The following is a 14,616-nucleotide window of genomic DNA, read 5'->3' on the forward strand; positions in this document are numbered from 1 at the left end:
AATGTGACCTTTTCAGTAGAAGAGAGTGCTGTTTTTTCTTTCCTCCTTTTTGTTTTCTGATGAACCTGTTGGATTGTGGACATGAAATAGTCAGCATTGACAGAACTTACACCAAGAAAATTTCACTATAAAAGTCAGAATTAGTATTTGTGTGTTTTTAATACAGTAATGTGTATCTTTATGGGAAAAAACCCTACCAAATTGTAGTTTAATATATAGTGAAAACTGGTGTTTTAATTTATATAGACCCTTTTATTACCTTAGACCCATTTATTGCCTTAGGTAGGAAGCTTAACAAAATTCATACGAAATCTTTGACGTGCTTGTTAAAATCTTCCTGATTTGTAAACATTGTTAAGTATCTTTTTATTGCATGTTGAAGTGGAAATATGCATATTATAGTATGTTGTAAAGCCCAGACCATGCTATCTTAACTGTGTAACAAATTCTTCAGCTTAAATGTTTTCTCTTTCTCATTTTTGTTGTGGTTTATTTTAGGTTGGTTGGAGTACCGCAAGAGACTATTACACATTTCTTTGGTCACCTATGCCAGAAAATTATGTGGAAGGATCAACTGTTAACTGTGTGCTGACTTTTCAAGGTGAATATTAAGCAGCATCTACCTGTATTTTCCAGCCTACACAGCTTTTTAAATACTTACCTGTTCATTACAATGCTGAGGGTTGTGTAACAGTTCTAGACTTTTACAGACTAAATTGGAGGATTATTTTCCACGCTTCGGTGTGTGAACTTCAGTCATGTTAGATGTCAAGGAAATTGTAAGGGCAAATATGTGACTTAGTATGTTTTTACATAGTAATGGACATTATTCACGACTGATAGAGCAGCTCTGCTGGAAATATTAAAATACAGAAAGTGACTTTCTTTAATCATCAGCAGGGTATTTTAATCTTGGTATCTCTTAACGCATTGTGTCTTTACATTGCCTTTAGTCTCTGGACTTTAAACATCATTCTCTATGTAAAGTGATTTTTGTCAAATAGTAATGTAGATGATGGTTTGGTGAAGGGTTAGAGCAGTCACGAGAGTTGCAGAGGACCTTCTGACAGTGAGGAATTAATGAAAATGACTGAAGTTTTTAAGGAAAGAATAAAGAACAAACCAGAAAATGTTACACCGCTGTACAAATCTATAGTATAACTGCATTTTCAACACTGTGTGGAGATCAGATCCTCTCCCTCCCCTTCACAATCTCAAAAAACATCTAGTACAACAAATTAACAAAGCACAACAAGGAAGATCAAAGTAAGAACTAGCTTCTGTATAAAGGTGTGGAGTTACAAAGATGAGAGCCACATACTTCTCATTAAATATAAAAAGGGACAATGGCTATGTATTGTGGCCTGGGGGGGTTTACATCGGATATTAGGAAGAACTTTTTTACCAAGAGGCTGTAGTGCAGCACTTGAACAGGTATCCCTAGTTTGGAAGGATGGGAATTCCACACAGTTGCTTAGTCACAGCCATGGTAGTTTCAGACTAGTGCTGACGGCAGTCTCTTGAGTGGGAAGTTGAACAAGGTGACCTTCAGAACTTCCTTCTGCCAGGTTTTTCAGCCTGGGAAAGGGAAATAATGGGAAGTGACTGATGTCTGTAAAATCGATGGCATGAGTGGGTTATCCATTGTTCATATTTAAAGAAGTAGGAGCCATTGATGTAAGCTAACAAGTGGCAGAGATGATACTTGTATAACACATTCAATGTGCAGAATTTCTTGCCACAGGACATTATGAATGTCAAAAATCTACACACATTCAAAAAGTTAAGAGTACCTCTATGAAACTTGTTTAATGCTGTTTTGCTTACTAATAGAATTTTATATACCATCTTATGCTCTTTTTTTACTTTCTAGAGTTAGCTTTAGTCTTTGTGTGTGTGTTTATTGCTTAAAATATGTAGAAAGATTAATAGTTGAAATCCTGAAATGACTATTGTGTGAGCTTGTTGTCTTGTTAAAGCTGCACATAGTAGCTGCAAATAATGATAGCTTGGATGAATTTACTATTCTTTCTCTTGCACCAAGAATTTTTTCTGGTACTGTCGATGATGATCATATCCATGTGATCAGACCATTTTATAATATTGAGATCTCTGAAAAGTATGTGCACTCTGCAGAAACTGGAAGGAAGTCATTAGTTTCTTTTACAGTTACCAAAATTCCCTGAATGTATAAAATTGGGTTGGACTCAAAATTAAGTGGCCTAGAAACCTAGGATTCTACATGCTATTATCAGTCCTTTGTACTTAAAAGTTTTACCACACATGAAGAGACCCGGTAACTCTGTCCTATCTGTTACATTCCATGCTGACAGTCCTCTACTTTTATAGAGCTGCCAGATTTAATCTTCATTCAGACAGTCTCCTAGTTGTGTTTGGCAAGATATTTTAGTGCTGCTGAGATGAGATCAGCAGAACTTACAGGAGCTTAATTAACTGAGATAAATAGTAAATGTTGTGAGGCATACTTTACTTTTTTTTTTTTTTTTATGATCAAGTAGGTGTGCTGGAAGAAAATAGTCAGGAATCTGTTCTCTCCAGTGTATATTAGATGCAAGAAAAAAGACTTTAAGTAGTTTTAAAATCAGTTTGTCTGAACCAATATCAAAACTTGCTGGAGCTGCAAAGTAGATTGTTCTGAATTCATTTCTGCATAGTGTCACTGTATTTAAGCATTGAATCAGGTAAACTGAACTGCAGTGCTATATATGAAAGTTTAGTCAGATCCAAAAGCACAGAATCCTGAGGTTTTGAGATTAAAATACTATTGCTTGAGCTACAATTAATAAAGACTGATGGAAACATGAAGTGCTTGATACAAGTGCTGTCCATATAGCACATGTAACGTTTTACCATTTGTAAGAAAAGCAGCTAAGAGTATTGGGAAAAGTCTTCCAGGAATAGGGAATAGAAGTTGGTGAATAGAAATTAATGGTAAAGTTGGAAAGGCAGCAGACTGAATTGTGGTGAAATATGAACAGAAATGGGTGACATCACCTGCTGGATTCAACATTGGGTTAGAATTTATTATGCTAGTATCATACTCAAGCTGGCTAGGGTATCTGATAATTAAGTGTTCTGAGTAAAACCAATTGGTTTTCTAACCATTAAACTGGGTAGGGTGTGGTTTCTTGCATTTACTAATAAACGTAAAAATACCATTCTTCTGGAAATGATTGTTTAAGATCCACAGATATTACCATGTGAATCCAGGTGATGTAAGAGGCTTGATGTTGAAGCTTTAGTGCACAACAGTTCAGTTGAATAGTCACACAGAAATTCCTCTGAAATAATTTACTGGCAGCACACAGTATTACATAGCTATAAGAAAGATGACTTATTCTTACTTTGTGAAGTCTAGAAGAATTTTTGTTTCAATTAAAAAAATAAGCTCTTTGTTAAACTCCTCCTGCCCCGCCCCATACTTGCAGCTTGTTAATGTTGTATCATCCATGCAGAGCATTCCCATGCTTTGGCATTTAAAAATAGCAAAAGTAAATTGTAGTTACTCCACAAAGAAATGCAAAAAATGAAACATGGTAAAGTTGCAGATGTCTTGTCATTGCATGTTATTCTGCCTTTGTCTGTTGTCTTTGGTTGTATAGGTATTCCAAGGCCAAAAAATTGCTTACCCTTTTTTCTGTGATTGCATAACAGTTACATAATAATGAGGTACTGGTCCAGCTTCAGGGCATCTGATTGCTGATGATTCTATTTGTTTCATAAATATGTAAACAGCAGCTGTTACGTAACCTATGTAAGGTGATGTGTACATATAGCACCTATTACCTGACACTGTTTTGGCATTTATCTTAAAAGCTAGGAGAAATTGTTGGGGGATGAAAGTTACTAAATAGGATCACTTTTCCTTTCTGCTGTTTTGATGATTTATCTGTGCCTTACTGAGGGTAATGAGCATGAAATTCGTTAGACAGACAAGATCTGATAATCTGTTTCCAGATGGAGGCTGTGTTTGTGTAGAATCTTTCTTCAGATATGAATTTATTTTGATAGGATATTATCTACCAAATGATGACGGAGAATTTTACCAGTTCTGTTATGTGACTCATAAAGGAGAAATCCGTGGAGCAAGCACACCTTTCCAGTTTCGTACCTCTTCCCCTGTTGAAGAATTGCTTACAATGGAAGATGAAGGAAACTCTGATATGTTAGTGGTGACCACAAAAGCTGGACTACTTGAGGTTTGATTCAACAACTCTTAAAATGTTATCTTATTAATTTTTTTTTATATATGCACACATTCACAGGTATTGATGAACAAACTAGGAGGAAAAAAATCTATATATGTGTGTGCAATGTGTATATTTCTGGCTTGTTCTCCAATATTTGATTGGAGTTAGAACATTTGCAGGTTAAATGAGTAAAGATTTTAAACTGGTTACAGCACTAAGCATAGACTGGGAAACCATAAGAGAATAGATAGTTGCCCATCTCTCACATCTGTACTCTCCAACTAAACGGAGAGGGGAAGATACCCTTTGTGTGAAATGGTGCTTGTTGTAAGGAAAAAAAAATTAACGGAACCAGTATACTTTTATTTGTGCTCAAGTGAAGAGCCCTGGAAACTAGGCTGTATAATGTCAGGTGCCTAAGTATATTAGAATAGCTCTTGTTTTATTTAAAGCAGTGTTCTGTGTGTCATGTTCTTTGCTAGACTTGTATGCTTACATCCAGAGTCAAGATGTTTCCATTTGCTTGTTGATATTTTGTAGGCTGAAAACTACTTAAAAAACGCCAACCAAACAAAACAAAAAAAAAAAAAACCCCAACCCAAAACCAAACCAACTTGATTGTATGAGTTGCTTATTGGAAAATTGCTCAGTACAGTTTCCTTACCTTGTCATCAGGTGTTTTATCCTTTTGTCAGTTGTGTCTAGGCACATACATGCATGTATTCAATTTACAGTTTTCAAAATTTAAGGATAGGAGACAGTACAGAGATACATCTGGGATATTTTTGCTTTTCAGATATGTACTCATAGTACTAAAATTAAAGGAAAATAATTTTTGAAATGTTTTTGATTATCTTGGTTCATAGAGTCATAGAATGGTTTGGGTTGGGTTCTAGTCCAACCCTCCTGCAGTAAGCTGAGAAATCTTAACTAAATCAGGTTGCTCAGAGCCTGGTCCACCTGACCTTGAATGTTTCCAGGGATGCAGCATCTACTACCTCTCTTGGCAATCCAGTGTTCCACCACCCTCATCGTAAAAAATTTCTTTCTTATATCTAGTCTGAATCTACCCTCTTTTTTGTCCTATTGCTACAGGCCCTACTAAAAGGTTTGTGCCCATCTTTCTTATAAGCCCCTTTTAAGTATTGAAAGGACTCAGTTCGTATACCAGTCCTTGCTTTTGGCTATGTGTGTGTTCATTTTTTTGGTGAAATTCCTCAAACGTTGCTTTAGAATGTGTGTGTGTGTGTGTGTGTCTACACTCAGCAGCCATTTTTTCACCAAGCTGTCATTATCATAATTAGCTCCTCCATAGTTGCTGTCACTTGGGAACGGTAAAGGCACTTAAGGAGGGAAAACTTGAATATAAATCAAGACACTGCGAAGTGTGCTGTCTAATGGTAATGCAGTGCTGTTCAGTTAAAGCAATGAAACTTCAGAAATCTGAGAATAAGGGGAAAATTGTGAAATAACGTAGACAGAGGACATACATTTTGTGTTTCTGCTCAAACACTGGAATAATATGTTACCCACTTATTTGATAGGAATGCAGGGGAGAAAAATTACCAAAACCCAATGTTTTTGTTTTTACAGTTTAAAATTGAAAAAATTATAAAAGAAAAAGAAGAGCTATTAAAGGTGACTTCCGTTCTGGAAAAGGAAACGGCACAACTCAGAGATCAGGTTGAAAGACTGGAAAAAGAACTTAACCATGAAAAGCAGAGATGTGACCAACTGCAAACAGAGCAAAAGGTTAGTTGTTTAACTGATGAAAGCTGGCTCATAATGTCTGTAATGTTCCTTTTTCAAGAACCGGTTAAACGGTGAAAATCAGCTATCAAAACCCCTCAGCAGTTAGATAGACATTTACACTAGAATAGGTGAGTTCCTATTAACCTCCTGCCACTATTTCTTTTATGTCGTAAAATGTTTAAAATATTTAAGGCTTTTGGTACCAGGCTTGGTAAGATAATCGATGACAACTGTTAGCAGATGTTTGACATTTAGCTGTGCAATGCATAGTGGAAAGTAGTTGGTAGTTTAAAGTTTGCTTATGGAGGCAAGTAGTTTAGCAAGGTAGTTTAAAGTATGCTTAAAATGGAGGAAGAGTGTTCAAAAAACTCCCATTAAGGAATAACTGCATAGGACACAGAGTATTGAAAATGGTAAAAAAGCTTTGGTATTAAAAGCAAAGATCAAGACTTAACAGAGAATAGTACTGCCAGGGCATACAAAGAGTAAAGAGTAACTAGTCACTCCACAAAGGTCTGAAGATTTTCAAAGGGAAAAGAAGCACAAACCTAAAAATCAATATACATTGTTAATTGATAGTGAAAATATAAATCTAGTCTAAAACAAAGCAAGCTTAATTTGGAATTCTACATATGGTAAGGAGGAAATCTAATATAAAAACACAAGAAAGTTGGACCTAATCTATTTTTAAACTGCTGTTTTTTTAAAAAACAACTTTTAAGAGAAGATTAAAAACATGTGGGAGGGAGGTGGTGACATGGACAAATTTGAAGTAATGAAGCCTATATAATCTAGCTGTGGACAGCAGTTAATAGGCTATTTCTGAGTACTAGTATGTATATGTCAACAGTTCTGCGTGATACACCTTTAATAGGAATTTGTTGAGGGAATTTGAAACTTGAAGCTTTGTAGTTTACTGTTGAACAGTGGTAGTGAAATGGACTAGAATGGGTAAGGAAAAAAAGAAAGGATAAGATCTTTTGTAGGAAAACCTTTTTTCTAAACAAAAGAATGATTTTAATTTCAAGTCCATGGGAAGACTAGCTTAAATCAATGAGATGAGAATAAAATACTTAAAAGTAGGCATTTCATGGATTTGCAGAATCATAAGCTTGCTGGATAAATCTGAATGAGCTACATAGATACCTTTCACTATCACTTGAGGTTCTCATTTAAAAAAAGGTTGAAAGTAAAACTGCCAGTTCTAATCCATGTTAGCTTTACAATGCCATTTTAGAACAATCTGTCAGATGGGATTTTGACAGCTGTCCAGCAAGGATACAGTTAGACTGTATAGGAATAAAAATGGCTTGATACTTTCTTACATTTTACTGTGAATTTCTATAATCAGAATAGTTTTGCCTTTAAGATACCAGAATTTAGCAATTAGAATTTAATTTCAGGAATGTTTGTGGGTTTTTTTGTTTCGGCCTTGTTTTCTTGAAGTGCTGGTGCAGTGTGAAGAACTTCTCACCTGTATTTAGCTGAGCTGTAAGTAGACATCTAATCTGAGGCTGATGCAGCTCTTCACCTGTCTAGAATGCTACAGAAGTTCTATAACTCACGCAATTTTTTTTTTCTCAAGTCTTTGACACTGTCTTATTTTACATCTTTTATGTTCTCTGTTTTTCACTTGTTTAAAAAAAGCAAATCTGCTGAGTTGAAAAGTCTTCCATTTGTCCATATACATAAGCAGAATATAAATTGGGTGTTAGTTTTGACAATTAAACAAGCATCTACTAAATCAGGTGCAATAATTTAACTTTTTCATCATCAAAGTTTAATAAACCATACTTGATGTACAGCTTTCTCTCTAAAGTTTCCGGTTTTAAAGATGACTTCCCTTCTGGCTCTCCTTGCCTCCCTACCCCAGTACATCAAATACAGCAGTGGGTAAAGGGATTATATGACTTACCGTTGCTGGGAACATGTACAGTGCGTTAATGGATTGATTTGAAGATTCCTGAGCAGCAGTTATGCAGCACTCAGTTGGATTACAGTACCTAGGTTTTATTTTCCTCGTGGTTTGTTTAAAAAAACCCAGCACCAAACCCCCCAAAACAACCAAGGAACTCCCGCCCCCAACAACAACCACCAAGACAAACGCTCCAAAACCACTCCCCCCAAAAACCCCCAGCTTATCTAGTCAGCTTCATGTGATGTAACTGTTACTGGTGATAAACCTAAACAATGCATTAACTTGGATGTTTTTTATGTAAGACTACAAGGGATAACCTTGAAAGGTTAAGTAATCGAGATACATCTGTATTTTATGTAACAGCAGAATCTTCACCTGTGCTTAGTATGACCTAGGTTGTTTTGTTTTGGCTTGTTGGTTTTTTTGCCTTTAAGTTACCGACTGGTTGTTGTAACTAAGTAATTCTGTGGGTTTTTTATTCTTTTATTCCTAGTGCTCTTTTCTCACATACAGGTGGATTTTTAGTTATGCTCTACACTTTTTATACATAGGCAAAAAGTGGAGTTTATGAATTTAAAATTTCTATTTTTAAAAATGTTTAACTTAAGGTTTAAGGAGTTCTATTAAAAATTATTTCAATATACTTTAGAGCGTATCAGGCTAAAGAAATTAATTCATGAAACAAAATAGCCTATATAAGAAAATATAATTATTGTAAACACTACATATCACTACCTTTGTAGTTTGAGGAAACTGTAAGTGATAGAAATCTTTATTTCTGTTAAAAACAAGGCAAAGCTACATTTAACCCCTGAACAATCTTAAACTAATTTTTTGCACAGATTATATTTCTGCTTGTCCAAAGAGCCCTCTAAAAACCAAAGTAGTACAAAGTACTGTATTTAAAAAGCAGCACTTGCATGAGCAGAGGAGGTGGATACACTTGTACAGACACATGCATTTGGTTCTAATTGTGTGCAGAGTTCTTTATGCTACTAATGTATTGGGAACTACTATTTGTTTATTACCATTTGTATTGTGATGAGGGGACCCTGAAGTTATTAACCCCTTTATACAAAATACTGTCAATCTGCCCCTTTTCTAAAAATCTTACTTGGTTTCTTTGGAGCAAATGATATGGGTATCTGGGTTCATGTCTTTGTCTTTTGATCAAATACATTATTTAACCTGCCTTGTATTTTTATAGTTGAACAGAATATGTATGGTGTGGTTAGGAGTCATAGTATATAAGTTATCTTACTGTGGTACAGTGTATCAAGCAGAAGGTAGATTAATGATGGAAAAGCTCTGAGTTCATAATATGAAATGTTTTGTTAAAACATGGTTTTCTTAATCCCTTTTTATTCATGTTTATTTGTATGCCTTTAGGCTACTTTCCTCTTTTAGTTACTGATTTTTATCAGTCCTTTGTTTTCACAAATAGCTCAGGAGTAGTTTGTATAATTGAAAAATGTCTGTAGAAACACTCATTTCTTAATATAGACAGGATAGTTGTTGACAGACAATGTCACACCTATATCCCAATAAGCGTTTCCCTCCCACTCTTGATTATTTGATCTCTCTTTCCCACCTAGAATTCTGGGCAGTGGAGCTATTGTTTTCTCTTGTCACTTTTTGCCTAGTTGGGATGCTTTTAGAGGCTCTTTGGGGAAAATACTAGTAAGAAACGACCTTAAAAGTAGGTCAATCTTTTAAGAACATAGCATACTAAACAATCTATTCAGGTGTAATATAATGTGTTCCACTAAGTTTGAATATTGGGCTGTGCATGTTTTTAAGTGGTGAAAAGAGTCCCATTTCTTCAGTTTTAAAAACAGGTGAGTTCCTGTGTTTGTAGCACTTCAGACTGTAATGGCCACAACAATCTAGAGATTTGGGTTTTCTAACAGTGACCTTACTGCTCAGGAGATACACAGTCGTTGCCTTCTTACCAGATAGCCATCTCATTTCCTACCAAAGATAGGAGGAACAAATGCATTCAAGACATAAAGTGATAACGTGCCATTTGAGTTGTTGAAACATAGCTTCTAATGCATGTTACAGCACTCTTGTCTATGAAGGTTTCTATTTTTTTAGATTTGGGTTTGTGTTTTTTTTTTTTTTTTTTGTATTTTATCACAGTGGAGTAAAAAAATCTGTATTTTTATTTGTATTCAGTGCATTAATGTCTCTGCAGAATAGTTTTCTCAGGTTGTCATTGCCACCATCACAGAGAAATAATATTTGGAAGATGCACAGCTCTGCGCTGGTCAGTGTTTGTGCTCAGGGAATGTGCTTTCCAGTCCCACTGTTTCTAGTGCACACTTCATATGTTATGACTATTACTATTAAGTTGTGTTACTTAACCCATCCTGCCAAAGTTTAAGGTATTGTAGAACTTGGGACAAATTCAGTCTTTATTACTTTTAGGTTGATCTTTTCCTCTTCTCTCATCCAATGGCAGCTTAACGCAGTATGTAGTTCTTCTGACAAGATCAGTTTAGGGAGAGGATAAGTGAACTGCCCGTTCTCCCCTTTCTTCTCCTGCCCCCAAGCAGCACACTCTTTTTAGTCTTCTGAAAAGGGCTGTGTTTTCAGTTACAGGAAAACATAGTATTCCTCTGCAGCATTTTTCATGCTGGTTAAACCATTGCTATTCCCCCCCCCCCCCCCCCCATGACATTAAATTAGCTCTTACAGAATGTGAAGGTTTAACTTAATCTGCTACTACTCTGTGTGGGAAATCAGACTAAATGCGGAATTACTGTAAAGTCACATCTCTTTCTTACAGCTTTCTGTTAGTGTTTCAGAGTTAATTTGCTTTTACCAGGGTGATGTTCCCTGATCGCACACTTTTATTTAGAATCATGCCGTATATACAGCTTGCGACTCTACTAATATAACACTGTTAAAGTAATGATGTAATTACTCACTATGATTATTTTACTTAAGAAGATGACACATGAGGCATGGTCTCCAGAACTGTTTCAGGTTGCTTTCAACATTGCAGCTTTTCCTTTGGTTTCCTACTGAGATAACTTGTTCACTGGTGCATACTCAAGTATGTTGAGTCATGTTAGTAAGCTGCTTTTATTTGGATATATTTTACTTTTGGAAAAATTGAAGAACATTGAATCAAATCAATGTGGTTTTTTTATCTAGAAAATAATAATACAGATATTTCTGATCTTTATCTTATGCATTATGAATATAAAAATGTATACCTGTGTAAATAAAAAGAATGCATGCTTTTTGGTCTTACATGTTACCAGTTTTGTGTGTGCTTAATCTGTGTGTAAGCTCTCTGGCAGCAGTGCATTTGCCGACTGTTTTAAGATTTAATAGTAACGTGCTGAACAAGAGAAACATGCAGTAGTCATTGTGTCAGTCTTTCATCGGTTGCTCCTGACACTGCAACCATTCAATTTTGTGAACAACGGGTTTTGCTTCTGTAGCGAGCAGAACTTTCAAACGGTGCTTTTGCGATCATTTGTCTCCCTCTAGTGGGAAGAGAGTACTTCTGAACTGATTTCTTTTAACGTTACAGTGATGACAAGTCTTACTCATGTGGCAGTAGTTTCTGTAAATGTTTAACTTGAGTCAGAAGCAACAGATTTGTGGATTACCAGCTCGCTCTTTGATCCTGTGAACATTTCAATAGGGTTTCTGTTATATTGGCATGGATTGAGGCAGAAGTGAATTTACTGACTTGATAAACTTGTTCTTTCATGTTTTTCGAAAGTTTAGTTCACCATTTAACTTTTAAAAAGTGGACTAATTCATCTATCTGATGGGGAGTTTTAATAGGCCATCCATCTAAATCCACATTCTACTGGCAGGTTCTACCTGCACAGTAGCTTTATTCATTGGAGAGTTTTATTCAAATATCAGGGATTCATTTAAGTTGTCTTTGGATGCCACTTTATAAGGAGAATTTATCTGGTTAGATAGTGAGAAAATGCTGTTGTGCAGTGTGATATGTCAGCGGTGCAAGTGCCTAGTTCAGACTGCATGCATAAAAGTAAGGGAATCAACTGTTTTTTCAGTGCCTCTTTAAATCAAGCTATGTTGATACTGTTTAGGTATGCTGCATGTGAGAAAATCTGATGATCAGGGAGATGCGTTGTTTTTAAAACAAAACAAGAAAACCCCCAAAAAGCAAAAACCCAAACAACAACCAAAAAACTACTCCCAACCCAAAAAGCAAAACACAAAAAACCACACGGAACCCCCTAAGCTTCATGTGAATAATGATTTAAAGATACAAATGAAATACTCAGAATTGCTCAGGTTGGCACCAGCAGTTATAGCACCCAAGGGTGCTATAAACATCCTATGAAGAGAAAACCCTCTTTTATTGTTTTAGTGACTGTTCTATGTATGAATATTTCTTAAACTGTTTAATTGAATTTTATTTCACTGGATAGTTGAACAAATTCATTTGAGATATTTTGCACTTCAGATTATGTATTCATGAGTGGCTCTGCAAAAGTGATAGTTTATAGTGAAATTATAAGATGTTTTAAGAAGTTAACATTCTGCAATATAGATGCACGCTGCAGAATTGTAGTGTGTGTAAATACTTCAGCTGTCTCCTGCAAAAACTTGTACATCTAGTCTTCATGACAGTAATTGGGTGACTGATGTTACTTAGATGAACTTTTACAGTTAGGCCTTAGTTTTGTAGAGTTTCGATCTGTTTAACGTTAGTTGAAAAGATTAACATGATTAAATTACTACCACTGTGATATCTTAGGTTTTTGGAATAGAGAGACTTCAGTGGTTTTAGAGCAGTATTTCTATTTTCAGTCATAGTCGCAAAGATAATAGTTTAACATCATTGAGTTTATTTGGAATTGGTTTACTGTTTTACTTTACCGAATGCTTAGATCTTACTAGAAAGAAAAATGACGTGAGGTTTCCTTTCAGAACGTTCAGGCCCTGTGTTATGAGCACACTCAGATTTTGCAGTGACTGCAGTGATCCTGTTGTGTTCATAATTTCTCCTCGAATGCCCTTTAATAGAGTATGGTGTCAGCCAAGTGTTGTACATGATTCCGTTGGAGCTGCTATGATGTCAATGGGATAAACAGAAGGCTCCTGCAGATAATTCCTCTAGATCCCCTAAATTTTCAACAGGATATGAAGAATAATGGTTCCCTTGACATTAAATTATACCCAGATAAATCAATCCAGATGAAAGGTGCTGCTGCTTTTTTCTTATTTTTTTATTTTTAAAAAAATTGCCTTGTATTTGGGAATTGACCTCTTTGATTTCAGAGCTGCATAGCTCATTTTTAACCTTTCTTTTTTTGTTACAATGTATGCATTCTGTAAAAAGTAAAATGAAGATTGCAGATATTAGCCATTAATCAAAGGTGAATGCTTTAGGTGTGGAATGGCTTTTAAAAAGTGGGTAGGGAGTTTTACATGTTATGAAAATGGAAGATGAAGCATAAAAAGCCATGCTGCAAGATGTCACAGCTGCAAATAGACTTGGGTTGTATTTTTCGAGTGTTTTATTCTGTCTGCTGGATCTCTCTATGCCTTAAGTATGTTTGAAAAATGTTGTATGTGTTGATTCACAGGAAGGGACGTCTGTGCTACTTTGCTTCCGTTAACCGAACTGTACTCTGAAATGGTTCAGAGGTGTATGCATTAGAAGAAATAAGTAGGGAAAACATGTTGTTCTTCATTGTTGAACATACAGATTTTTAACGTAGTTTCTGCTATAAAATTGAGAATCTAGAAACTTTATGGCTCTTCCATTATCAAAGGAACGATTATCAGCCCATTTGCAGCAGAAGTTTAATAAATAGATTTTAAAGATGTTTCAAGGAAGAGCACATTTATGGTCTGCATATCCTTTAGGTAGAGTTTATAATAGCTGTATGAGTTTTCAATCAGTGTATTTATGATTAAGTTACACAAACCTAAAGCAACTGATCTGTAATTTAGAACTTTTTGACATAAAAGCTCTGTTCTTTTGGCAGCTGTTTGTAATGCACTGTAAACAAATCCCTATGTGTGTAATGGCAGTTCTTTGCAGGGGGAGGACAGTTCATGTGATACAATAAAATTATTAAAAAAAAAAAAAAATCAGTGTTAAATCTTTCGCCATTTTAGAGTAGTGATAAAGATTTTAGTGCCCCTTCTTGTTCCCTGTCTGAAGGTACATCAAAATTTTCAAAGTGGAATTTTGATTCTGGGGAAAATAAATTCACTTGACAACTACATTAAATTTTCTTTGTTTCATTTCACTAGTGAGACCCCTAGTAGTTACAGGAATTTTTGGTTTTGTAGCTTTTTGTTTTGTACCAGTGAAGCTGACTTAAGTAATTTCTGGCTGTTTATTCTGGCCTTTGTGGTGCAGTTTGCTTCCCCCTTCTACCCATAAGGCTGTTGCAACTTTAGGGAGGGGGATGGGGGGAGCTGCATTTGTAAATGGATTAAAAACACAATCCAGAGTAAAAATAACCTTAAAATTGTTGGGTGTTTTTAAACCAGTTCATTAAAATGATTCACGCTCTTGCTGTGCTTTTCTTTCTGTTAAGAAAGTGGGGGGGAAGGTATAATAATTGTAGAGGTACCAGATGAATTAACAATAATTACAGAAAGTAATTATCTTTTTTGTAATAGAGGTTGTACATATAGTTGATGTTTATTATATTCTTCCCCTTTAGACTCCTTCTAAAACACAGTTGCCTTCTACCTGTAAAATAGTCTAAGAGCACT

At 35.4% G+C, this 14,616-nt stretch overlaps 1 protein-coding gene across 4 annotated transcripts in view; it reads left to right on the forward strand.

Moving 5' to 3' along the window:
- Positions 1–14,616, forward strand: part of TAX1BP1 (Tax1 binding protein 1) — a 65,790-nt gene that overhangs the window by 18,387 nt on the left and 32,787 nt on the right. For all 4 annotated transcript variants that reach the window (XM_074838035.1, XM_074838054.1, XM_074838045.1 and 1 more), the window contains exons 3-5: positions 499–601; positions 4,033–4,220; positions 5,805–5,963. In XM_074838035.1, coding sequence (XP_074694136.1) covers positions 499–601; positions 4,033–4,220; positions 5,805–5,963 — 450 coding nt within the window. The remainder of the gene's footprint in view (positions 1–498; positions 602–4,032; positions 4,221–5,804; positions 5,964–14,616) is intronic.

Source organism: Strix aluco, chromosome 1 (assembly GCF_031877795.1).
Source record: "Strix aluco isolate bStrAlu1 chromosome 1, bStrAlu1.hap1, whole genome shotgun sequence".
Lineage (NCBI taxonomy): Eukaryota > Metazoa > Chordata > Aves > Strigiformes > Strigidae > Strix > Strix aluco.